This window comes from Amia ocellicauda, chromosome 16 (assembly GCF_036373705.1).
Source record: "Amia ocellicauda isolate fAmiCal2 chromosome 16, fAmiCal2.hap1, whole genome shotgun sequence".
NCBI classification, from domain to species: Eukaryota; Metazoa; Chordata; class Actinopteri; order Amiiformes; family Amiidae; genus Amia; species Amia ocellicauda.
Genome location: NC_089865.1, coordinates 19,187,189 through 19,212,623, shown reverse-complemented (window position 1 = coordinate 19,212,623; position 25,435 = coordinate 19,187,189). Strand labels below are relative to the sequence as shown.

Genomic DNA, 25,435 nt, shown 5'->3' with positions numbered 1-25,435 from the left:
ACGGAATTGAAAGATGTTGAGGAAAGAGCTTATATTGTGCTTTAAAAACATACATCTGGGTTGTAGACCAGAAGAAACAATGATCCAATCTTCTCACATACTATTTCCTCCTACAGTTTCCATAGCATTCATCATAACCAGTGTTTTTGTTTTGTTTTTAATCTCCATGGTTAAGTGACTCAAGAAAGGTTTGCAGACTGAAACTCTCCCTCTTGTTACCTTCTCAGAGAAATACCCTCTCCGTCTCCTTTGATGTGGAGATATTTGATGTCAGTAATTCAGGCTTTAGTGTGAGTTAGGAGACAAGAAAGCCTTGAACTTAAAAGATTTATTTTGAAATGGGTGACACAGAGTTGCATAATCACTGGTCTGTGCATAGTTTCCCATTCCTGAAAGGATTTAAAGACTTCAGCAAGTAACTTCATAACGATGACCACTATATCAACTGATACTCATTTATATATATATTGATATGGTATTTTAACTCTGTACGTTGATATAAGTGCGTCATAAACCCTTCGATGCAAATCCCCTCTTAGTGAAATTAATTTTATTTCTGGAAAAGTAAGTTGACAGACAATTAAGATTGGATGCTAGCTTAAGCCATTTCTGAGACTCAGACAGCTGCAAGTTTGGAAGTTTATTTCTGCTCAGAGTACTTGGCAGAATTGAAAGGAGTGAAATTGCTACATTGTCGGATTAAGGTCACCAAGGGCTTTGGAACTCAATGTATTTACCCTTTGACTGTTTCTAAGTGATATCTGAATATCTGAATATTTGGAGAATATGCAGCAGCTCCAACACTCAACCACAAAAAAAAAACACAAAAAAAACAACCAAGCCCATAACTCACTGGCCAGCATGCTTTTATTAACCAAATTCCTGATGAGATTAAAGCCCCCCACTAGGTCCTGCAGATGTTTGTAATTCTGTGATGGCCCACAAACCTCGAAGTGCACTGTCATCGTTCATAATATTTACCCTTTTTTAATTATCTGATTTTCCATTTAATTTCTCATATGGGTCTGACTAATGCTACCGATATTACATGCCAAGGTGTGTGTTGTGCATTTATCTTACAGCACTAGAGGGAACTAAGGACAATAGATTTCCATTGTAATGAACTATAAATGAAGTGGGCTAAATCACATATTTTCCCTCATAAGTTATTCATCCTAAAATATTCTGCTGACTGATATTTGAAAGATAAGTTAATGAGAAATACCAACCTACTATTACCCTCAGTGGACTTTCCAATTCTGCAATAAGGCATCTCTTAACTAGCTCCCACCTTTACAAAGTAGTCTTTTCATATTAGGAGTGATATTTCTAAACAGAAATTATGACATTGTATTATGGAACACATTGTATATATGATAATATCCCACTCTTACAGGCATAGTGATTATGTGGGTCAGGGAGGAGCTGCTGGAATTTCTATTGCTGTGTCACTCCGTCTGAGGGTTTGTAGATTAAACCAAGACAAAGAATACGAAGGAGAATAAGGACATGTATTATAAATATTTTATTCCATGTAAAATCACAATTGGTCTCAAATCAGAGATAGAAGACCGTTACCAGGATAAGTGTGAGAGAAACGAGCGAAGGAGGACATGAACTGTAAGGACAGTCAGATCATTTCACAATTGCCACACGACAATCTAACAGTACAGCACTGCAAACGTAACGACTGCGAGTGTGGAGGCTGAGCACTATTAACTGTAATGCTTGTCTTTTTCCTTCTGTCTTGTTGTTGAGTTCTGAGTAATGTTGTCAATTTCGTTTTTTCCTTTTCTAGTGAAATCATCATATTCCACTTTAACAGATCTGCCAAAAAAAGTTATTCTCAGGACTTTACTAGTGGTAGAATTCTTGGAAGAAGCTTAATCTGTCGGTTACATGATCGTGACGCACATTCGGACGTCGCCCTGATCCCTCTGTTACAGCATGTATAGTGTAGAACTTTGACCCCAAAGTTACGGCAAACTTAAGACTAATTCTGGTAGGGTCCGTACCTGTGCCATGGGTCAGTGCAATGTTTCTGATGAGCCTCAGAGCATTGTGGGACGTCACTGTGCTTCCCTTCCACACTCCCATCAAACTCAGCTTTCAACAGTGCTGTCATAAGCAGGGTTCATATCATAAGCAGCTGGGTCTTGTGGGACAAGACTATCTAAGCAGAAGAAACCATCTAGGATCAGACAAAAAACATAGCATATTAAACAACAGGAAAACATGTGCCTATTGACTTGCAGGGTAGTGTCTCACCATTTGTGATGTAAAACAGCAGAGAACTTCAAATGATCATAATTAGGCGGGATTTGACACTTCCCAAAAGTACAATGTAAAAGCTGGCAGAAGAGGGAACTAACAACAGCGCAGTGTGTTTTTAATATATATAAAAATATATAAGTTCTATGGTACCATAGTGGAGAAAGAAGTATATTCTTAAACCCCATGAGTCAGCATATTCACTTCCTTTTATACAATTACAGCTACGTAAACCATAAATGCGATATGCTTTATTTACTGTACAGAAGAAAATCCATTGCCTATTGTCCTTTGTTCCCTCTAGTGCTTAGATCCAGTGGTAGCATTAGTCAGAATAACACCTTACTGTTCAGAGTGACTGTAAATGAATCACACTTTCTCTCTTTTTTAATTAGGTTTTTTTTAATCTGTATTTTTCCAAGCTAGATTCTGTCATGACAAGAAAGCCAAAATATGCCAACCTTAGCTGTTGAGGTCAAAGGTCATCTATACTTACTATAGCTGCAGAGATGATACTAGAGACTACACAGTCAGGCTGCAACTAGGTGACCTGGATATATTCAATATTACTATTATGCTAGATTGTATATTCCATAGATTAATAAGTGCTATGGGGACCACACCCTCCATAATGAGTGAGGGCGGGTGAAGCCGTGGTTAAGTGGGTCCTGTCTGCAGGAGGTTTTCTTACTTGTACATGTAGTGCTTTGATAGTAAGAAGGAGCTGCTAATTTCCCATATCTGCCAACAGAGGGTGCTACATTACTATACATAGTGCATACAGTACAACTACACTACACCTACTGCTTCATATAGGTATAGTTCACATTAAAATAGACTGAAAACATAGTATTGAAAGAATTAGGAGTAATTACATAGAAAACAACATTACATACAGATAAACTATGACAAAGTTATACTCTTAGTAACAGTGTAGATTGATTAAGGCTACACACATATATGAATAGATGTAGGTTACATGCATATATACACATATGTCAGTAAAGTTATACAAATAAACTTCCTTGTGCATATTAACACATTTACAAACAAGCACACAAATGCATATGCACACGCAGACACACACGCACACGCAAATTTATACTTTTGACTTCATTTTGTCACCTGTTCACAAAATAACATTTCTGTCCACAGTGTACCCTGTTCCTGTCCATGAAGAAGAAAACTATAGAAATTCTATCCTTTTTCATGCCAGTTTCACATGTATTCTCTTCACTGAAACCCATGTAAGTTTTAGCTGCACGCTGACAACATTTCAATAGCTTTGCTACCTGCTTCAAACATGTTGATTTCGGGCTGGTAACCTAGATCTTCTTTCAAAGACTAAAGTATAAATTAATTAATAAATAATACAAAAATAAATATGACATTCTCTTGCATTCCTGTGCATAATAAGTACGATCAAAAAAGCTTTGTGTAACTTCACAAGTTTGTAGTTTGTAAATGAAGCTACTGAATCGTACCTCTAAAAAGCATTAAGTGTATGGATATTTAAAGAACATATATATTTGTCCCATTTGAGCTTTTTAACAGGAAACATGAAAAAGGGGTCGAGTCTATACTCCATCAACATATAGATGTGACCCACCCATGTCATATAATAATATACATTTCTTCGGAAAAAAAAATGCAAAGTGTCGTATCATGGAGAGACTTAAGTTTCAAAGGTTGTTGCAGTGGGCACACAAACTTTGCTTGCTTCCATGACAATAATCTGTAATCAAATTCACTAGCAAGAGAATGTGAGTTTCACTATGAAACTTAAGCTTTGCACTGTTTAATATTTGACTTCAGACACCGTTCTACATTTCTCTAGCCTTGCTGACCTTCGAAAGCTCTCGCATTGCCCTACAATTAGCTTAGAAAAAGCCCACACAACTCCTGCGTCTAATCCATCCACCACCACTCTCTGAGGTGTTTCATTGCTTCATGGAAGAAAGAAAATTCCAAGGCCTCACAAAACTTATTGTGGCCTTCTTATTCATTCACAAGAATCACTTTTTTTAACCAGTAAGAGGAATGCTAGCTTTTCTGGAATGCTACAGAACTGAGACAAAAAAAAAAGTCAGAGTTCCCTGCTACGCTATGACGAGGTTCTTCCTTAGTGTGTGTTGTAGGCTCACATAGTACACCTGCTTCGGATTCTTCCGGTTGTGTTCGTACATGATGCCGTTCACATCTGTGTGCACGTCAGTTAGACACATTTTCCTGCAACGAAGCACAACAGTGGCATTAGAAGGGTACCAAGTTGTTCAGACTCAAGATCTCAGATTTGACTCTTTCTGGGATGCCGGATGCATTGATACTCAGCTTTACTACTACTTAATTGTACTACTTGGGTTGAAGATGTTAAAGAAATGCTAATTTAAAATGTTTAGTTTGATATTTATGTAGAAGTACAACCCTCACCAGATTAAAGCAAAACAACTGCCAATAAAAAAATATATTTGTGTGAAGTCACATTTAAGATGACCTGTATGTGGGCCCAGACGTTGGCACAATCCGCTTTGCTCTTCTTACCTTCTCTGCCCCTTCATCAACCCGGCGGAGAGTGTGTTGCAATAGATGGACTGGTGCTGGGTTTTCTCCAGGTGAGCAGCCTCCGTTTTGCAGTAGCTCCAGAAAATGTCCGCCTCGTGTGGGATCGACTCCATGCTGCACGCTCGGGAGGGCGCGTCTGCCTCCACGTCAGCATTGCGGCAGTAGTTCTGAATGAAGAACAGCTTGGGTTTGCCCAGCAGGCCAGGGCAGTGGTCGGCTGTGAACAGATGCTTGATGGCGTCGTATTTCAGCCCGGGGCCTTCGCACTCCGTGGCCAGCATGGCGTTGGAGGTGCCACGACTTATGATACAGCACACGAAGCAGTCGATATACTGGAACTCGGTCATCCTGGACGTCTCGTTCAAGATGGACAGGGCATCTGCCAGGTTCAGCCATTTATACAGGATAACTTTGAATTGCAGTCTCTGGAAGGTCTGTTGAAGCATATCTGGGATTAAAAAGAAAAGCAGCACTGTAAAACAATACACACACATTCACGCCCATCCGTTAGGCCTCAGGGGTGACAAACCAAGGCTTTCTAAGTCTACAGAATGTACCAGCAGTGGCACGGAGTTGACATACTAAAGTACTCTTAATTTGTACCTTAAAATGAACGTATTAGACCATTATGTTAAACTCCAGGTGACTGAAACAAGCATAAAACCGTCTACAATTGAAAAAAGCTGGGAATCGGCACAACTGCCAGTGTACCCAAACAAAACTCACCTCCGTCAAAGCCAATGCAGTCGATGATCAGACAAATGCCCCGAGGAATGGTCTGCATCCTGTACACATCTTCAGTGTTCTGCGGCAAAGAGAGAGAGAGAGCTGGGGTTTAAAGGAGAGACGTCTGATTTGCAATGGACAAAGGAATAAAAACAAAAACTCCCATGATGATTAATGGAAAAGGTTATGTCTCAACACAAGGGCTTTCACCAGAAACATTTAAATTAGGTCATTTTTCATGTTTACTTTGGCTTTCCAGTGTTGTTTTCCCCAAATCTTTTAGATTGGAGTATCACACAACCTTTAGAAGCATTCAGTATATGTGAAAAGATTAATTGAGAAAGGATATTAAGGGAAAATCACAGGGAAAGTGGAAAAAACAACAAATGAGGTTCGGTTAGCATTTCATAAGGATTAATATGGTGAGAAGGAAACGCAAAGGTAAACAAAACTACCAAAGATGATGGACTGCAGGTCTGAAGAGGGAGATTTTGTTCCGGAATGAAAGAGGTGAACACACTCAATCTGTGATTAGATAGAAATGTCTTGGACTGGGGCCAGTAGTTACTCAACTGGGGGCTTATCAGTCCCTACACATTTTACACATGCCAAAGCACTAAGTCACAAAAAAGATCTGTATGATCACCTGACAGTACTGCATCCCTGTTTCAGGCACTGCAATTTTTATGTTCTCTGGAGCTGAAACATAAGAAGTGCAATCTAAATTGAGAATACAGAACCTTGCTGTGCTACAACGCTGCAGGTCATACCAGTGAAAGGGGTGAACACTTACCCAGAGCTGCGGACGGCTGCTGCCACATGCGCTGAGTGAGAGATGGAGTGCTGGACGCCTCTGGCAGCTGTGGGGGGGGACAGGCCTGGAACATACAAAGGCTTTGGTCAAAGAAATAGAATGCAGGACAAACCAGTCAACAGCACACCATAACATTGTACACACAAAGCCCTGCTGTTCAGTGGCATTTCTGAGAGATTTTCTCAAAGGACATCTACTAAGCAAAAGTCCCATCGATGCCGGTGACAGCAGAACTGATTAGACATTTGGTTCTCATGGATTAAAACTTAATGTAGCTACATCAGTAAAAAGCACTCCGATAAACGGGATGACGGGGAATGAAAGCCAAAGAGACTCAAAGGAGATTAGAGCTCAAATAACCTTGTGAGTAAAAACAGGCACTTATATTCTGAAGTGGGTATATCTCAAAGAACAGGAGTGTCTTGTGAAGTTACTTTCATGAAAAGAGGAGCCCAGCCCGAAGACACAGTCCTGAAAAGCTCTGGATGTAGCTTTGGTCTCTAATAAAGGGACTTCAAAAAGACCAATGCAAATGTTTGAAAATGTGAAGTTGAAATTAAAACGAACACACACATCTTTTTTACTCTTATGTTCAGGCACGTTTATTTGTTATACTTACAGGCCTGTGCTGCATCTTTTCCTTCTGGTTCTGTATAGATATAGTTGGCTTTATACCTTTAATAAAAACAAAGGGACATGGTTTAATTTAAACATGAAAAATATCTACAATTCCACATCCTGTATATACAGAAGGGAGGTGAAACACTACTATACTTATATTGCAAAAAGAGTAAAGTAATTTTTACAGTATTGCTACAGACATCTAATTTTATATTCAAATTCACACCTACATGGATTTTATTTTTTCAGTTCAGATTTTACAAAGTCAACTATCCTTGCTGGCCCCGCCTAATTTGTAATGTGCACTTTTCAAATGACCCTTATAGCAAGCAGTGGATATGAAAGAGAGTGAGGAATTCACTAGTCTGATTGCCTAGACAGATTGACATTTTACATTGTATTAATTTATTCATGTCATTTTATTAACTGGTTGGTCAGCCCATGAAAAGCAAAAGCACTGGGCTGTAGATCCCCCCCCCCTTCTATTTTGAGAATACAGTAAGATCACTTTCATTTATTAGGAATGAAAGCTATTCATGACATCATTTCCTATGTCAATGCATATATTTGGGTGACTGGTAATTCCCCAAAGGATAGCATATAACAAAATGGAAAAGGAAAAAGGGATCTTCATTTAAAACCTTATTTGGACACATATGCACAATATTTGTAATACACTAAAAATAGAAGAAAAACATTTAACTGAGAAACAATGACCATTAAATGAGTAGCTTTCTATTTCATTGTCTCACATGAGGAAAACTTTGACCTGCTTCCTGAAGTATTGTAAAGGATAACTAAGGATTCTCAAAAAAAAGGACAAAAACTGCCAACAAAATGTTTTATTCAGAATGTAGCTGGGTGAGGCGTTTTAGCCATTTCCTTTTGAACCGCTGTGGGTGCTGCTCGAAGGCCTAACTGGCTGACTGGCTAACCTTGTTCCATCTGCTTACTGGCTGTCCAATCTGGCAATTATGCTTCTGGAGGTGGCATCCCAGCCTTCAAAATAATGTCTCACTGTCCTTGTGGGTGAGAAACCCATGAGCACACCAGAGCTGAGCAGGAAAAGGCTCGTCTATGCCTTTTTTACCTTCTTACTCTCTCTCTTGCTGTTTTTATTTATTTGTTTTTATTTGACCTGGTTTCTGGTATGCAGCCGCTGTTTTATTTGTTGCATAGAAAACTTCTGTTTGTTTAAAAACCTCTATTCGACCTGCTGTCTCTTGGGAACCTACGCAGAAGAACGAGAATACATCTACTAAAAACTCGGGACAAAATAAAAAAAGGAAAAATAAAGGAAAATACCAGGGAGAACATGTGACCCCTTTGAACACATTCTAAATCAATGTCATTGTATCCATCAGTCTGGAGAAAACAAAACAGCAAGCAAAAAAAAATGTATCTGAAATCTCACTTTCGTTATTAGTTTTGAGTCTCCCACCGCCCCCAAGAAACAGAAAGCGAGAGTCTCTTACCCTTCCTCTGGTACATGTGGACCCTCTTGGCCAGGTCTACTCTGCGGATGCTCCGTAGACACTGCTCTATCAAGTCCACCTTCTCATGGGAGACCTTGTCCTGCTTCTCCAGTTCAATGATGATATCGATGAAACTCTGCAACAGTATTAGGACACTGACATTACCCTTTCTGGTCAAATTGTCCAACTTTATTGTTCTGTTTACATCCCTGTGCTGTTCAGTACACAACTGTGAGGTACTTCTAAGTCTTTTTACATACAATTCACAAGTCAATGGGAGTTTGAAAATGAGCGTCAAGATTTAACACTACTGAAGCACCAAGGATCCAAGTCTGGTTCATGAATGTCATCGCTGTATTTCAAAAACTCCAGCCTTTAATTTATATTATAAATATGAAACTGAACAAGGTTGGTGAAGCCATGATAAATGATATTCTCCAACTATTGGCATCTACAAGTTCAGCAACTTCAAGCAAAAAATAAAGCTAATAATACTATGAAGTAATACTGGTGCAATAGTTTTACAAAAAGACAGTGAACTCAATCTGTCATCCAACAAAGTCACTTTTTCCACAGTTAACTGTGCACCACAATTACATTTTTCACACTGAAAATACCACTCTTACAGTTTTATTACAGAATCTTGCTGATTTGCATAGTTTTGTAAGGAAACATCCCTTCTGCATAATCATGCGCATTGTTGATCTAAAACTGATGCTTACACTGCTTCAATATAAGCTGGCTAATTTTGTGTCTTTAGACAGCATGCTGGAAAAGTCACTGCCACTCAGCACATGATATTCTCAAATAATATGTGCATGGACTCATTGCAACATTGGAGAAATCTAGCAAAAGAATGGAAACAATTGCTTATGATTCAAGAACACAAGATTGTTGTGTAATTTATAATGTAAATTGCATTATGCTGTCCAGTTCCATTTTGCCCTGTGTGCATGTGCTCTGTACTTCTCACAATTTTGCTTTTATATGTCCTTGGACTAATGTATCACTCTTCTGGTAAACAGGATGCTATATTTGTTGTATTTCAGGTGATGAAGAATGTGGGAATTTGTGAAACCCCCAACCTTCCAATCCGCCTCGAACTCAAGGATGTTTGGATGTTCATTCCATTCCCTCAGGAGAATGTTAGGGAGATTCCTAGATTATTATCACCTGCATTTGTCTAATTTATTTTTGATTAAAGAAAAGTAACTGCTTTGAAACCATGTGACCCACTGTTTACAAATTCTTCAGCTGTACAAAATTCAGTTTACTGGATTCCAACAATAATGTTTTTGTAGGAGTAAACCATTTTGCAGACATGCTCTGTTCCTGTTTGAACATGTTATCCTACATTCAGCAGATTATTCGAAATGTGATCAAAGCACCAAATTCAGTACAGATGCAGAATGAAGCCAGTTTAATGACACGGAACCTCGGGGTGAAGTGAAAGTAGTGTTCATCCATTCTCATGACTCATTGTCTATGTTTTATCACAACTGGCTGATACAGTTTATCCACAGTGTGGTCAACTGAGCAAGACAGGACACAATAGACAATCCAGTTCTCCTTTGTTCATACTGATCAAAACCGGTCCTGAGGTTTCCCAAAGGACACTGAATCACTTTCAGGCAGTGCGACACAGCTGCATACAGTTCATAGGTTAAACTTTACTGAATTTGTTTAAATTCACTTCACATATTAATTGGATTTTCCCTTGTTAGCATGTGTGTGTGTGGGCGATTACTTTTCCAGTCATTATTATCATAAGAATAATCCATATGACTTGTGAACCCTGTCACCAGATCTATACATCTACAAGAACATACATACAATGTGTTTATGTATCACAAAATGGACTAAAACAGATACTGCCAATTTAGTCACCAAAGGTTCAATTTTGTTTAATGAAAATAGTGTAGAATTCTAGACTTATCAGTGAAGTTACAGTATACAGTACAGGCGACTAAAGTTTCCTTTAATATAATTATATATTTGTTGTTGTGGTCTATATTGCCAGTGTTTATTTGGTGTTCAAAAGACACTATGACAAAAACAAAATAAATGTCAACTTATTTTAAAATAAAACAACTAAATGAAACCTGAAACCGCATAGGCTGCCCAAGAACCAAAATATTATTACATACTGCAAGGTTTCATTCAATGTTTTTAAGATGATATACTGATACACAGTTTAAAAAAAAATACAGAGCAGAAACCTTTCAGATGAAACCTTTTCACTTTGAAAAATGCCTTCTTAGAGGTTCAGTTAATGTTTTAATGAACAGGATTTACCATACTCAGATTTAAAACTGCCCTTGACCTGTTAACCAAATAAAAAAAACTGCTGCAGGTGAATCAGTACTTTATCTCACTAGACATTAAAATGTCTTTTTTGACACCTCCTAATATATACTCTGCTAAACTAAGTAAATATAAAATCAATGAATAACTTTTGTTATTGGCAGTTTAGTAGATATTTAGCACAGATTTGGAAGGCTGTGGGTAAAATGTGTATAACAATAACTGTTATATACTGTTAGAATTAGATTGTTGACACAATTACAACCTCTTCAGTCGCTATGTTACTTTACATGAAATACCTTATATGTACGCAATATGCAAAAATGATTACATGTTCAATGACATCACCAGTCTGCTGACCTATATGAAAAGCCCAGGACTATCTTCTTGCACCTCTTTCCCGGACCCCTGATACTTCTCTGTTCAGACACGCAGGAGCAGTGGAGGTGCTGCTAAAGTACAGGTACTTTAGGTGCTTTTGAGTTGTCTTACCCCGCTTATGATAACTAACCTTCATGACAAACATAATTTCTTACCATGGTCAGGCAAGGGACTTTTTGTTTAAATCAACAGGAAAGAGTTAACATGAAACATGTCATAACGTCATACGGTACTTGGTAAGTTGTGGGGAACCCCTTAAACTTCTATTTAGTTTTCAAAAGACGTATTCTTCACAAAAGAAAATAAACACATACAGACTGCTCCTACCTTCGCTTTGTCCAGCCTCCCTCTTGGCAGCGAGTCGCTCAGCAGAAATATCAGAGCATGTAAATCGTCATTGTCTAGGTCTTCACTTACATCTGCCATCAAGACTCTGCAATAGTACAGTTGTGTCTCTATATTACATCTCTATAACAATTGTGTATTACACATATATTACAGTTGTGTATTACACCTCTATTGCAGTTGGTTATGTTGGTTACAGTTTAGCACTATTTTCTGGATAGTCCTATCTAAAAGAACATTAAGTAGTATAAGACTAGACTTAATCTGGCTGTATGAAACAAGTCCTTTATGAATAGATCTCAGCTGGGAAATGTAATTTGACAGAATCCAGATGTAAACACAAACATTAAGTCAATTGTCTAGAATTGTAGTCTGGTCAGTCTACTTTTTTTTTGAGATATTATTTGATATTCGAATGTTTTTTTGTTGGACTAAACTGACAAGCAAAACAGTTCTAAACAGGTCTTCCAAAAAGATCAAAGAAAAAAGTTACCTGTATTCAGAAACAACACATTTATGTCCCAGAATTCCTTCCACTTCCTTCTTAGTTGACCTGAACACCTTTTTCAGAAGGTCAAAGCGCTTGATTCTGTACATGAGTTCCAACAAAAAGATTTGATCCACCTCTCCTCTTTTCATCAGACTTTTTAACATATCCTTCACATCCTCAATGGAGCTTTCCATGTCGGAACACAAATATAATAACATTTTACACTCATCTGAGTTGAGCTCCTCTGCAATGTGATTGATCGTTAGTGATAACTGTAGATCAGCCATGGCAAAGTGGCAAAGCTCTTTTCTCATACTACGTGCCTCGAAATGGGATGTCCTGGAAATTAAGGTAAAGATATATCCACTCTGTTATTTTTCATTGCTTTTTGCCACTCTTGTATCCAGTTTTGTATTGTCTGCCTTAAAAACACACACAAAAAATACTATTAAAGAAACACATAAAAACACAGATTACAATGGAAATTTAAATCAAACGATGACATATGAACAATCAGTAACTGTTTTGAAGAAAGATATTAGATAGTATGTATTTTTAAATATACCTCTAAGTTGTTTTCTTAAAGGGTCTCTTATTTAAAAAAAAAAAAAAAAAAGGACTGGGAGATTCTTGCCTTAGAGTTTTGTATTGCCGAAATTTCAAAGCGCAATACTGGGAAATCACCCTGTTTTTATAGAAAATTAAGCTGAAAAAGGAAAACAAATCTGCTGAAAACATACTAAGTAACAAATATACTGACTCTTAATAATAATAATAATAATAATAATAATAATAATAATAATAATAATACATGCTAGTCTAATATTGGTCTAATTAGATATGTAACACAGTCCAGCTTTAATTAACTAATCATACCATGCATTTTCTTTATGGATTTTATGTGGATTCACAATACAGCCTAACGGTTTCACGATGATGCCCAATGGGATCAATTCTGTACACAAAATAAGCGCTGAATGGGCCAAATGACACACCCTTTCAATCAGACTGAGCAATAGAAACACAGAGGATCAATAGGAGCTTCGCAGTTACCTGTGCTGACGGCTGTGATGCTGAGCGGCACTCATGCTGGAGGGACGCCCTGTACGCGCTCACTTCACTGCCCTCTCCAGCCTACGCAGGAGCTGGGAAATGAGCCGGGCGAGAGGAAGAGGTGTGACGCTGCGGAACTGAATTAGGTCATGGAAGGGGACGTTTCAATGCGTTTGGGTTTACTTTCAGTGCTATTTTGAGCGACAGATACTCCAGCCTGTGCCATTGACCTGACGTATTTGAATAATTATAATGGTGTTTATTTCGGACTGGGTGGCGGCCGTCGGAGCTGCAGCGGCCAGGCAGGGACGCGTTAGTTATGAAGCTCAAACCAAACACAGAGACCATACGTGTATTTGCGACTGTTTTATCTACTCTACACCGATGTTGTTGTTTTTTTTGTTATTATTTATTAAAACGAGAGATCAAGAACAGCTCACCCCTGTCTCAAGCCAGGGCAGCCGATTGAAACGCAGGCTCTGACGTTTCCCCTTTCCGACCAGCTGCGGGACAAACAGGGGAAACACCCGCCGCAGAGTCAGGATTTCCACGGGTTTTTTTAAGACAGCACAGTATCGTACATCTTTATATCGGAAATGCACGGTTCACCGACACTAACCGGCGAGGTCAACCTGTATGAGTATTTTAATAAATGAGAATCAACTAACCACGGTCTTCGGTAGCCATCACGAAAGCGAAAGCAGACAGGAGCAAGCTGTGACGACTTCGCTATTTATTTAAAGGGGAAACGCTTTCGAACGTGGTGGAAATAAATCGACCAAGAAAAAATATAAACGTATGAAATCTCTTCAATTGTAAGCATACACACACACACACGCGAATATATGTATATAATATATAGACAGAAACATTTTTAATTTACTGTATACATATTACATTAATGGAAAATCAACCACGATACAACATAAATAAGTCCAGCCTCTATTTAGAACGATATGTATTCATTTATTTGTCTGACACGTTTGCAATGAAACATAAAAAGCTGGATACAGACAAAAATACCGTAATACATGCTGAGGTATGACGAACATAGTAATTAATTAAAGCTATTTTGTAATGATCTCCTAATTGTAAGCACACTGGAGTACTTACTGATGAAAATAGCGATGGCGAGGACAACAGCAGACTCTTCATGCCCCAATCAAGACCCCATCTCAGCTTTCCTCCCAATACACAACAAACCCGGGGACTATAGATTGTGTGTCCCAAGCCCGACCCCCCATCGACACCTCCATGCGGCCGCCAGCCCCCATGGACAGCTCCATCATGGTCCCCTGACTTGGCATAGATGTCTGGTTGTGTATTCAGTGCAGCCTTAATAGGTGGGGCTCTGGAGACGTTACAAAGGTCATTATATACAGAATTAAGACTTGGGAATTGTTACATAACAGCTTTGGCTTTACTCACTTGGCAGGATGGGTTGAATTGTCAGACCAGTAATGTCCGTTTGGATCACCACTCTATTTGAAGACTTCTTGTAACGGAAAACACTATCAAATATAAGGATGGTCATTTGTGACTGTTATGGGCTTTTCAAAACAGACAAAACTTAGTCTGCTGCACTACCCTGAAAGAGTGTATGGTCTCTATCTTAAAATATGGTCTGTCTTAAAAATGTAGCAAATGATGTATCAGAGAATTTAGATAATATTTCTGTATAAACTTACTTTTTTATGGTATCCTACCAGACTGCATTTAAGTTTGACCATAAGGAGGATGTAGTAAACATTGAGCACAAGTATTAAACCAAATGTATGTAGCTAAACACTGAGAAAACGTTGTGCTTTAATATTTTATTGAACCCGCTTCTATAAAATGTAATAAGAAATCAGAATGCACCCTTTTCAATCCATTGATTTGTTGGTTGTGCCAAGTTAGATCACTTGATTATGACAATGTATTTGTAAGAAATTTAATACAAAATTTAAATAAGGAATAGATTGTTACTTTATGACCACATTAAGTTATACACAATTTATAAGAAAGCCTAGTTTAAAAGAAGTGTATACAGTGGCAGTTAACATCATACTATTAATCAGATTTATATCAATAGTATGCAAAAATATTACCTAGAATGTCTTCTCTGAAGCTAAATGCAATGTTCTTTACAAAGTTCTGTCTGTCCTCATTCTGAGTACAGTGTGAGACAAAGGACTGAAGTGTTGGAGGTCATAAAAAAGTCACTGGCAACATAGCAACCTTAAATGAAAACTAAAACAAATACAGGTTGTTTTACTCATAGATTTATTACTTAACAAAATGTTATCCTTTCTGTACAACATAAAGTACACCTGACACACAGCACAGATTTGTGTTCTATGGTGTCAGGATTGTTTCACACAGGAGCACAAGAGCTGAAGGTGAGTAGCAGATCGGTACTGAAAATGGATCCGTAGCTTCGGGTTCAATGGGAATGGTCCAATGAGAAGTCCAGTGCAATCTTCACGTTATTTAGTGATGTCCCTTCTTCTGGGGGGAGAGGGCATACTCCACCCCCAGCGCCACCACAAATGCTGCAAAGCCCCACTTGAAGCCCCTGAAGAAGACGTCTTTGAAGGCGACTGGCCTCGCAAAGCCGCCCATGTACCTCCAAGCTTCGTTTCTGTTCCAAACCAAAAAAAACAAACAAAAAAACCCCACTAAGGTCACAGTCTTTAAATGACTTTTGAGCGACAGATAGAACAGCATTCACAATATCATTGTGCAGTTGACATTTAGGAGTATGAACTTGCTTCATTTGGTCAAGTTACAGGGGAACATACAACCATTTCCATTTTAGCATACAGGATGGAACATATCAGTAAACTCACATTCATGAAAGCCCAGACATTATTACTGGTAAAGCACAGCCTTTCGATTCGAATGTTAGATTGAACTACTTGACCTAACATTCTAAGAAAATGAACATTCTTAGAATTCAACTTCGGCATGGTGTGACGCACAAACTGACTCAGATACACAGAAACACCCGTACCGAGCCCACGGATCTCTCAATCCCCGGCGGGCCAGGCGCTCCTGTGTGAACTCCAGGGGGGTCCCCTCCACTCTCCACTGCTTGGGATCGGGCATGGCCAGTTTGCCATGGCCGTGATCGTGACCCATCACTACCTGCAACAAAACAAAAGCATCGATGCTTTCGGTTGCAAACATCACAAACACGTTCTCGTCTGTATACCAGTATAAATGATCCTCTATAAATCATACTTTGAAAATCCAAGTAAAATATTTAAACAAATTCAAAGGTGAAGGTATATCCTAATGTTTGAAAGTAAAACACACTAAATACACTTGTTTCCAAATGCTATGCTGCTAACGTAATGTATGAATTTCCGAATACACAGGCCGCGTCATTCCACATTATTTCAATAAGCGTCGTGAATTCTACCGTTTGGCCCATATTTATACAAATTGACAGACAATAACTGCAATCAATACGTAAGAGAATGAGATGAATATTATAATATAGTGTGCACACAGCCCTTACTTTAGCTTGTTTTCCGTTGACCTCTATCCAGAAAAAATTCCCAGCTAGTAGTCGAAGCACCACCCCTTTAAAACTACGGCAAGGGATGAGGTACAATCTGCTTGGCTACATAAAAGACGTTTATTATTTTGGAATTTGAAACCACCGATTCATTATTTTCAGATCTTTTTTTTTTTTTTTTTAATCAACTTGATTTGATACGCGAGGTTCTCGGGTTTTATATATTAATTAATACATTCTTTCTGTCCAGCTTATTAGAATAATATGTACTACACCATTAAAAATGCGAGGGCTAATGCCTTGTGTCTAATGTATTCGTTTCAGAAACTGTATGCTGCCATCTAGCGTGCATCTCAAATGATTAATAAAATCAAGGATTCCGGCATCTGCCGCAGCCAGTCTTTGTAAGAAGCCTTGAATTTACTGCACGGAAAACAGGTAAATGCATTTTTGAAGTTTGTGTGAAATGAAAGAGCGGTATATGACAATTAATAAAAGCAATTGAGCAGTGAAAACACATGGAGCATAATAATATGCGTTGTACGATAGAGACCATATATTGACATACAACAACATATTTTGCCAATTTAGATGTCGAGGTTCATTGCTTGAGTGTTTTATTTTTTTTTCCATTTTATGAAGGATGGGGTAATTGATTATTGTCACTGGTGGTTTATTTCTTGTTTCCCCATGACATGTCTTTAGTTAAACCCAACGTTGTCTGCATATATATCACAGTACCCCATTCAAATATGATGTTGTATGCAAGGAAACGCGGTGCAATAAAACATTGCTGGATTTAAGGAGAATAACGCCGGGTTTTGTTCATCTGGAGGGATGTTTCAAAGCTGACTGTAGCAACAACAAGTAATGCCAAAGAGAAAAAAGGTTGTAATGTCTTTATATGACAGTCTAATGATGTGAAAATGCACTTTCTGTGTTATCAACTAATGCTGTACAACTACATGTTTTTTTTTTTGGTCTAGTCTTTAGTTCATGGCCAATCTAAAAAAAACAAAAAAACATCAACAGGTCACCCTGGACGCTGTGGGACTTCAAGCCCATACACATGCTCATTTATAACACTCCCATTGCTATTTTGTGTATTTTATTTTTATAATACCGCAAATTCACATATGGGGGAAAGAAAGAGTATTGTGTATCCACAACCTTGAGTACAGGAGTGCTGTGGTGAGGTGGGATGGGCCATTTGTAGACGAGTGCATATGAGGGGAAAGAACAAAAGCTTTTCTAAAAATGTAAACCTGATTTCAAAGTCAAAAGGCCTGATGAACACAGCAGTGGTTTAAATATAATTGCTGTTGCTTCATGCAGTCATCAATATAACAGCTACTAACTATAGCTATAACTGGTTTCACAGACCCGCACTTGTCTTGGACTACCCAATGCTGTTTTCGGTACAATAGTAGTGCAAGACTAGTGCTAATCAAGGTTGGTAAAAACTAGCTGAATGATGTTAAAGACTTTGACATTTTGTAACATGAGAAAGAGTGAAAGGAAACACAAGGAAATAAAAAAAGATGTCGTCACAATGTCTTGCAAAATATCCTGTTCATGCAAGCTGCTGGTGGTGTCAGCAGATACTGAAGCAACTGACCAGTCATTCCTTATTTTAGAGCTTCTGGTGCACAGAAAGCCCGATACTTTTTTGGAAAAATTGATTTGGTGATCTGGGTAATGCTGCTGCTTCCTGAGGTTATGAAACCCGTCTGCAACAATACCTCTTATGACTACATTGGAACTTTAAAGATACATAAAGTGACAAGAACAGTTGACCAGAAACCAAATGTTCCCACTTTAGTTATCACCAGAACTTCTTCAAGGGCATCAATATTACATTTTGTCAGCAATATTGTTTGCCAGTGTGATTAGAACAGGGTGGTATGTCCCCATGGTCTCATCCTTTACACCAGGGGTCTCAAACTGATTTCCTGGAGGGCCATGTGTATGATGGTTTTTGTTCCAACAGTCCCCCCGATTACATAATTTGTCTAATTGAATAATTCATTTGACATTTAAAAAATATATCACAAGATATTTTACAGTTGATGGTGTAAAATTGCATTTGATTCGAGGTACGGTTGCTTATAAAATATCCTGGGGCCTGGATAGGTGTATAAATGTATCTAGCTAATTAAACAATTAAAACCAAATAAGTAATTGAGGACTGTTGGAATGAAAACCAGCACAGCCCTCCAGAGATTGAGTTTGAGACCCCTGCTTCACACCCTCGGTTCCCAACCCTGGTACTGGTACTGGTTCCAGAGCTCTCAATTAATTGAACCCTTAATTGAACTACTCATTTCCTAAATCAGAGCATTTTCATTATTTTTAACAGTAGGGGTTTTAATTCAAGTATTTAATTGTATAAAGAACTTACTAAAGAGCCAAGTATTTTATTACACTGGAAGTCAAATCTAAGCAGAGTGTTACTTCAAATAAGGTTTGCTTAAGTAACAGAGCTTGTTTGGAACAAAAAGACAGCAGGGTAGAGGCCAGGACCAGGACTGGGATCCTAGACTTTACACTAATGATCCACTACAACAGTCTACCCTAATTCAAAGTGTTTGCTTCATGAAGGAGGCCCATTCTAATTGCTCAGTGAAATCAGAGTTCCTAAGATACTATTGTATTGATTTTCCTTTGGAAATACACATGAATACTACATTTGTTTGGCCTAAGCACTTATTGCATGCCACTATTTTTCACACATATACATACCTATATTGATATTATTACTTTAGAATTATCGTTACATATCAATGTATGAAATGCACTCAACCAATATTCCCTGTATGCATTCATAAACAGTAGTCTCTGCTGCAATATTTACTTTTGTATACCCTTTGGAGGTTATTCGAACAAAGCAAAAGGTGTATGATTCATAGGTGTAGATTTCTCCTTAACCACTAATGTCTGGTTTCACAGATCCCGATTAGCATTCAGGCAACATTCAGTCATTTGAAAAACTTAACAAAAATGGCTTCCCATCAGCTCAAAAGTGGCCCATATGTTTTTTCCACATTCTTTTTTTTCCATTAACGAATAATCTCAAACTTTATTGAAATTGGGGGGAAAAAAGTTAGTGACCGACAGTTCTTGTATACTTTCTAATGCTCTGCACTGCCTCCCAATTATATAATATAAACTCAGCAAAAAAAAGAAACATCCTCTCACTTTCAACTGCTTTTATTTTCAGCAAACTTAACGTGTAAATATTTGTATGAACATAAAAAGATTCAACAACTAAAACATAAACTGAACAAGTTTCACAGACATGTGACTAACAGAAATGGAATAATATGTCCCTGAACAAAGGGGGGTCAAAATCAAAGTAACGGTCAGTATCTGGTGTGGCCACCAGCTGCATTAAGTACTGCAGTGCATCTCCTCCTCATGGACTGCACCAGATTTGCCACTTCTTACTGTGAGATGTTACCCCACTCTTCCACCAAGGCACTTGCAAGTTCCCGGACATTTCTGGGGGGAATGGCCCTAGCCCTCACCCTTTGATCTAACAGGTCCCAGATGTGCTCAATGGGATTGAGATCCGGGCTCTTCGTTGGCCATGGCAGAACACGAACATTCCTGTCTTGCAGGAAATCACGCACAGAACGAGCAGTATGGCTGGTGGCATTGTCATGCTGGAGGGTCATGTCCGGATGAGTCTGCAGGAAGGGTACCACATGAGGGAGGAGGATGTCTTCCCTGTAATGCACAGCGTTGAGATTGCCTGCAATGACAACAAGCTCAGTCCGATGATGCTGTGACACACCGCCCCAGACCATGACGGACCCACCACCTCCAAATCGATCCTGCTCCAGAGTACAGGGCTCGGTGTAATGCTCACTCCTTTGTGTCCAGCCATCACCCCTGGTGAGACAAAACCGCGACAAATTGCTGGTGATGTCTGGTAAAGACCTGCCTTACAACAGGCCTACAAGCCCTCAGTCCAGCCTCTCTCAGCCTATTGCGGACAGTCTGGGCACTGATGGAGGGATTGTGCGTTCCTGGTGTAACTCTGGCAGTTGTTGTTGCCATCCTGTACCTGTCCCGCAGGTGTAATTTTCGGATTTACCGATCCTGTGCAGATGTTGTTACACGTGGTCTGCCACTGCGAGGACGATCAGCTGTCCTTCCGGTCTCCTCGTAGCGCTGTCTTAGGCGTCTCACACTATGGACATTGCAATTTATTGCCCTGGCCACATCTGCAATCTTCATGCCTCCTTGCAGCATGCCTAAGGCACGTTCACACAGATGAGCAGGGACCCTGGGCATCTTTCTTTGTGTGTTTTTCAGAGTCAGTAGAAAGGTCTCTTTAGTGTCCTAAGTTTTTATAACTTACCGTCTGTAAGCTCTTAGGGTCTTAACGACCATTCCACAGCTGCATGTTCATTCATTGTTTATGGTTCACTGAACAAGCATGGAAAACATTGTTTAAACCCTTTACAATAAAGATCTGTAAAGTTATTTGGATTTTTACAAAATTATCTTTAAAATACAGTGTCCTGAAAAAGGGACGTTTCTTTTTTCGTTGAGTTTAGTAGCAACAACCAATCACCCAATTAAGGTTAAAGTTATTTCAATCTGTAAAGTAAAACACATTTAAGGCGAAATTAAGAATGTATATGGGGCATTAGCATGTGAAACCACATAGAAGAATGCGGTAGACTTGTCTTATCTTCGTATGTAAATGAGCTAGAGAACACGTCTAATTAACACATCCTCGAAACTGGTGTTTTACATATTATTAGATCTGCCTCTTTGTGTGAATTATGTTGTTCGAAGCCCAATATTAAAATATATGCAGCGGAAGAATGTGCTGTACAAAAGTGATGCAGTAAATATCCATTCCTTTACATGCACTCAAGGCTTAAGTTTACATACGTTTGCTGGAAATGTAATGTACTTGAGCGGAAACATTATTTATTTTAACTAGCCGGAAAAAAACACGCGGAACCTCTAGAAAAAAATATAAATTATAGTAAACGATACAATTAATACCAAGACCCACACCTCAGCTCACTGCGTCGTCGTGAACTGACTTCCTTGGCAAATAAATAACATAGAAGTAATCACCTGCAAAGACTCTGTACAATTTAGAGAAAAATGACTACTTTCATTGGTTCACTTACAATTCAAATTCCGCCACAAAGTTACTTTATGTAACTCCACAAACAAACACAGCAACGCTTTTGACTCCCCTGAAGACGCTGTCCAATAGCGTAGCTTGTTATTAAAGCCCCTGCCGCCCCCGTCCAATGGCTGTGCTTGTTGGTGAGGAGCGGCGCAGTGGCAGGAAGGAGACGATGTTATTGGAGAGTCAATGAGACAGTCAGCACAGACCGGGGGGAATAGATGCTACACAGCACAGCATAGCGCAACACAGAGCGATCATGCTATAGACACACATGCAAAGGATTGTCCATCGGGGGTTGTGCTTCGTAACTTTTGATTGTGACACGGGATTACATCTTGTTACAGAGACTCGGCATTTTTTTTTGTCTTTACTGCAACTGCCCTTCCAAGGACTTGCCCAGAACAGCAGAGGCTCGACTGAGTCAGGACCGTGAAATTCACGTACAGGTAGGTCACAGTATACATCCACACTGTTGGGAAATACGACCGACCCGTTTAATGTATGCTAAGTCTGTTGAATTTTTGTACAACAACAACAACAACAGCACGTCCAGTACAGTAACTGTGAGAGGCTGATTTGCTTGTACGAGCCCTTCCTCGAAACGTGTCATCTCCGTAATGTTATCACCCTGTCTGCATGTGCTGTATGACACAAGGAAGTACCTTGTTTGCATTGGACCAGCTATCCAAATGTGTTTCCTATCCAGATGTGTGTGCTCTACAAATCGTTACATCGGACTGGACCTGCCAGGGGTTTTCTGACACATACCACACAGGGCGCACAATGCTATATATTATACTAAATTGACATGTTAACTCCATCCATGGAGCTTCTATATCTTGAAGTCTATATTGTCTATAAACCTTTGAAAGTATTTCCATACAGTGTTTTAATAACAATTCAAGATCATTAAGGTTTGGATATTTTGGTGTTTTCTTAACATGGGTGCTCATATTTTTCAATGCTGAATTATAAGAACTCTATTTTGGGGTCTACATAAAATCATCTAATTTCAGCAGTGGGTTTTGCTTAAGAAGTGCAGTATTGCAACTGCTGAAGCATAGCGGTGAGACCAGTGCCAGTGCCAGTGCCAGTGCCAGTGCCAGAGCTGTGGCGGTCGCTGGCAGCAGTAATCAGACCCAGAAACAACAATTCTCTTGTCACTTATTTGTTTATGCAAAGACGGAAACCCAAGGACTATTGATCTTTCTAAAATGTTCTTATTTTCATTAAAGTGTATTTTGTATATTCTTATAATAATTATAATAATGATATAGCCATGGTCGGTGAATATAAGCACACATTGGATAATATAAATCAATGTTGAATAGGTTGATTCATTGCTATGATTTACCTAGTTTGATAGCACAGTTGTTCATGAATTAAATCGGTGGTATCTGTGTGCTGCAGGCTCTGCATGTCGCATTCCCCTCTAATGCCATTTCTGTGAGATTGTAACAGTCTTGGATGTTGTGCCAGTGAAATATGCTTATTCATGCATATCGCGCAGGGCTTTTATTGCAAATGTGTTCGCAAAAGGATTCAAAGGCAAATGCATTTGAATTGGCATTTACTGGAAATGAAACGCAACAAATAACGTACAATATTAGTTGCGTAATTTCTCTCCATAAACGCCTTGATCAAAGTAGTGAGAACTACATGATGATGTAGCTTTACCTGTTTTGTATTTTTTTTTTTTTTTTAATTTGTGCATGTGTGCATGGTGAGGATTGTTAATTGATTTATGCTCTCAACCCATGTGGATAAGTCCTATGTATAACTCATACATTACATTATTAAATAATAAAATAATAAATAAATGTATAAAGCAACATTATCAATATGTGAGTTTTCCATATGGGGAAACCCTTAGGAGGTAATGTTCTCAACCTACTTTGTTCACAGCATAATGTGTTAGTGCTCAACATTGTGTGCTCGAGTTTCTGGTTGCAGTTGCTGGTGTTACCTTTGGGATTTATGACCAAAGAAATAGAATAGTGGTTGATTTGGTAAATCAGGAAAGCTACGGACAAATCATTTATGACATACGGGCTCCTACAGTAAAATGCGCTGATTTCTGTTCTTGAGGTATAAGGGGGATCTGGTTTGACACTGGAATCAGTTCTTAATTTTCCCTCAATTTCCAGGATTCTCTCCAAAGAAGGAAACTAGGGTGCCACACCATCATATCTGCTTACATCACGTTAGGATTGCATGCTTGGACTCTTGACTCTGTATTTTAGTTGGCTGGTGTGATGCAGTGGGCTGGAAAGTCTTACTTGTCATCTGTATGATAGAGGTTATTTCATCTTCTTGGGGAGAGCTCAGCATGTATTTTGCTCACTTCTGGATTGTAATGATCAGGTGAACTTCAAAGGGGACGTGCCAAACTGAGGAGACCCCAAGCGGAAAGAAAAGTACTTTGCAGACTGTAAATGTCAATGACAGATTCATTATAATAGACGCCTCTATACTTCCATTTCAGCTGGTATCAGCACTTCCATCTGCAGAATTCATGTTAAACATACAACTGTGATATGATCGGATGATTCAGTGTGTAGGGAGCAGGCAGAATCTTAAATAAATCCTCACAAACTCATTCTTGGTGGCAGTCATCTGTAAACGTCAGAATATAACCTTGCTTTGGAATTCCCACACACTAACAGAATTCAGTACAGAGTGGATCGCAGTCAGAGTGCAGCACGCAACAGAGCAGGCACACACAGAAAGGAGTGTGCTTTACCTGCTCGCTCAACACAATGTAACTCTGATGTACCTGCGTGATGTTCAGGGTGTCTCTTTCATTAAATTATCCCCCCTCCCCTTCATAATGAGAGCAGACAATCAGTCAAATTGTGATATTAAGACAGTGAATGTGAGGAGCTAGAATTAAGGCACTTTACAGTTCAGTCACATATCAATAGCAGACAGACTTGTGAAGTGCTTGTGTTTACTGTGCTGCATTGTTGTTGTTCGAAAGGCAATGCTTGTTGTGTTGAGACAAAAAGCCATCTCCTGCACACGGTTTCTAAGGCCTAGAAATAACCCCTAATTGCTGGCTGCAAAATGATTGTCTGATAATTCTCAAAAGGTAGTACTTACGTACTATACGACATTTGCTTTCCGTCATACGGCCTTGAGTTTTGAGACCACTAAGGCTAAAGCTAATAAACTCAGACTTGCCTCTGTGACTATCCTATACCTTAGGGTTCATACAAATGTAACAATATAAAATTAAATATCTTGGCTTACTTGTCTGGATCTCCAAATTATTTAATATGATGGATTGTTCTCCAAAATATGTAATTCTGGTGGGCGGTTGTAAACCGTGTGAAGACGAGCCTTTCATTTCAGAGGTTGTGAAGACTTGCTTTTCCCGAATGTACCTGGATAGAATTGGCAGGTGTTTTCCAACCCTTTTATTCTACAAACAGAAATTTTAAACTATGTTTAATGGTGGGGGGGGCAAAACAAAACCTAAAGTTGTTTTGTATTCCGGTTGCCTTCCTCTGCAATTCTCTGCCATTTGCATGTGCAGAACTGTGATTAACTGTACTCTAGTGTGGTAGCTGAAATGAACTTGTTTACTAATTCAAAGAGAAGGAGTAGGAGTCCAAATGTTAGGAAAGTCAATGACAAATCCAGTGTTCCTGTCCAGTGGAGGAAGTTCAAATTAAATGTAATGAATTCAGTATTTATGCAGATAATCTGAATGTCAGGCATTAGG

At 38.9% G+C, this 25,435-nt stretch overlaps 3 protein-coding genes and 1 long non-coding RNA gene across 10 annotated transcripts in view; 1 reads left to right on the top strand and 3 right to left on the bottom strand.

Annotated features, from left to right (window-relative positions):
- Positions 1-1,510: 1,510 nt before the first annotated feature.
- LOC136711218 (CASP8 and FADD-like apoptosis regulator) lies at positions 1,511-14,325 on the bottom strand. Of its 5 annotated transcripts, none has more exons than XM_066687312.1 (11): positions 14,156-14,325; positions 13,043-13,134; positions 11,993-12,328; positions 11,482-11,587; positions 8,470-8,605; positions 6,993-7,048; positions 6,353-6,437; positions 6,206-6,258; positions 5,560-5,638; positions 4,813-5,281; positions 1,511-4,500 (listed from the first exon to the last, which is right to left on the bottom strand). In XM_066687312.1, exons 2-11 carry the CDS (start codon positions 13,075-13,077, stop codon positions 4,371-4,373), a joined length of 1,485 nt encoding a protein of 494 aa, XP_066543409.1. In that variant the 5' UTR covers positions 13,078-13,134; positions 14,156-14,325; the 3' UTR covers positions 1,511-4,370. The 5 variants fall into 5 exon arrangements, with proteins under 5 accessions (XP_066543409.1, XP_066543410.1, XP_066543408.1 ...); XM_066687313.1 differs by lacking the exon at positions 14,156-14,325 and having other exon boundaries at positions 1,511-2,191; positions 4,416-4,500; positions 13,043-13,827; XM_066687311.1 differs by lacking the exon at positions 14,156-14,325 and adding an exon at positions 13,711-13,823.
- Positions 14,326-15,290: 965 nt separating this feature from the next.
- ndufb3 (NADH:ubiquinone oxidoreductase subunit B3) lies at positions 15,291-16,649 on the bottom strand. Its single transcript, XM_066687315.1, has 3 exons — positions 16,548-16,649; positions 16,038-16,171; positions 15,291-15,665 (listed from the first exon to the last, which is right to left on the bottom strand). Exons 2-3 carry the CDS (start codon positions 16,163-16,165, stop codon positions 15,515-15,517), a joined length of 279 nt encoding a protein of 92 aa, XP_066543412.1. The 5' UTR covers positions 16,166-16,171; positions 16,548-16,649; the 3' UTR covers positions 15,291-15,514.
- A 3,092-nt stretch (positions 16,650-19,741) lies between these two features.
- LOC136711769 (uncharacterized) lies at positions 19,742-21,791 on the bottom strand. The gene is made up of 2 exons (XR_010804774.1): positions 21,704-21,791; positions 19,742-20,441 (listed from the first exon to the last, which is right to left on the bottom strand). It is a non-coding gene; the product is annotated as an uncharacterized LOC136711769 (long non-coding RNA).
- A 110-nt stretch (positions 21,792-21,901) lies between these two features.
- Positions 21,902-25,435, top strand: part of LOC136711429 (hyccin 2) — a 78,391-nt gene continuing 74,857 nt past the window's right edge. For all 3 annotated transcript variants that reach the window (XM_066687702.1, XM_066687699.1, XM_066687700.1), the window contains exon 1: positions 21,902-22,154. The gene's annotated coding sequence lies outside the window, so the exon portion shown is untranslated. The remainder of the gene's footprint in view (positions 22,155-25,435) is intronic.

Excerpts from the sequence above, each read along its gene's own strand:
- LOC136711218 (XM_066687312.1), bottom strand. The coding sequence starts at position 13,077 with ATGAGTGCCGCTCAGCATCACAGCCGTCAGCACAG. Across the intron at positions 6,259-6,352 it reads GCAGCCGTCCGCAGCTCTGG|CTCCAGAGAACATAAAAATT; the intron begins GTAAGTGTTCAC and ends CTTATGTTTCAG. Across the intron at positions 4,501-4,812 it reads TTGATGAAGGGGCAGAGAAG|GAAAATGTGTCTAACTGACG; the intron begins GTAAGAAGAGCA and ends GCTTCGTTGCAG.
- ndufb3 (XM_066687315.1), bottom strand. The coding sequence starts at position 16,165 with ATGGGTCACGATCACGGCCATGGCAAACTGGCCATGCCCGATCCCAAG. Across the intron at positions 15,666-16,037 it reads TTGAGAGATCCGTGGGCTCG|AAACGAAGCTTGGAGGTACA; the intron begins GTACGGGTGTTT and ends GGTTTGGAACAG.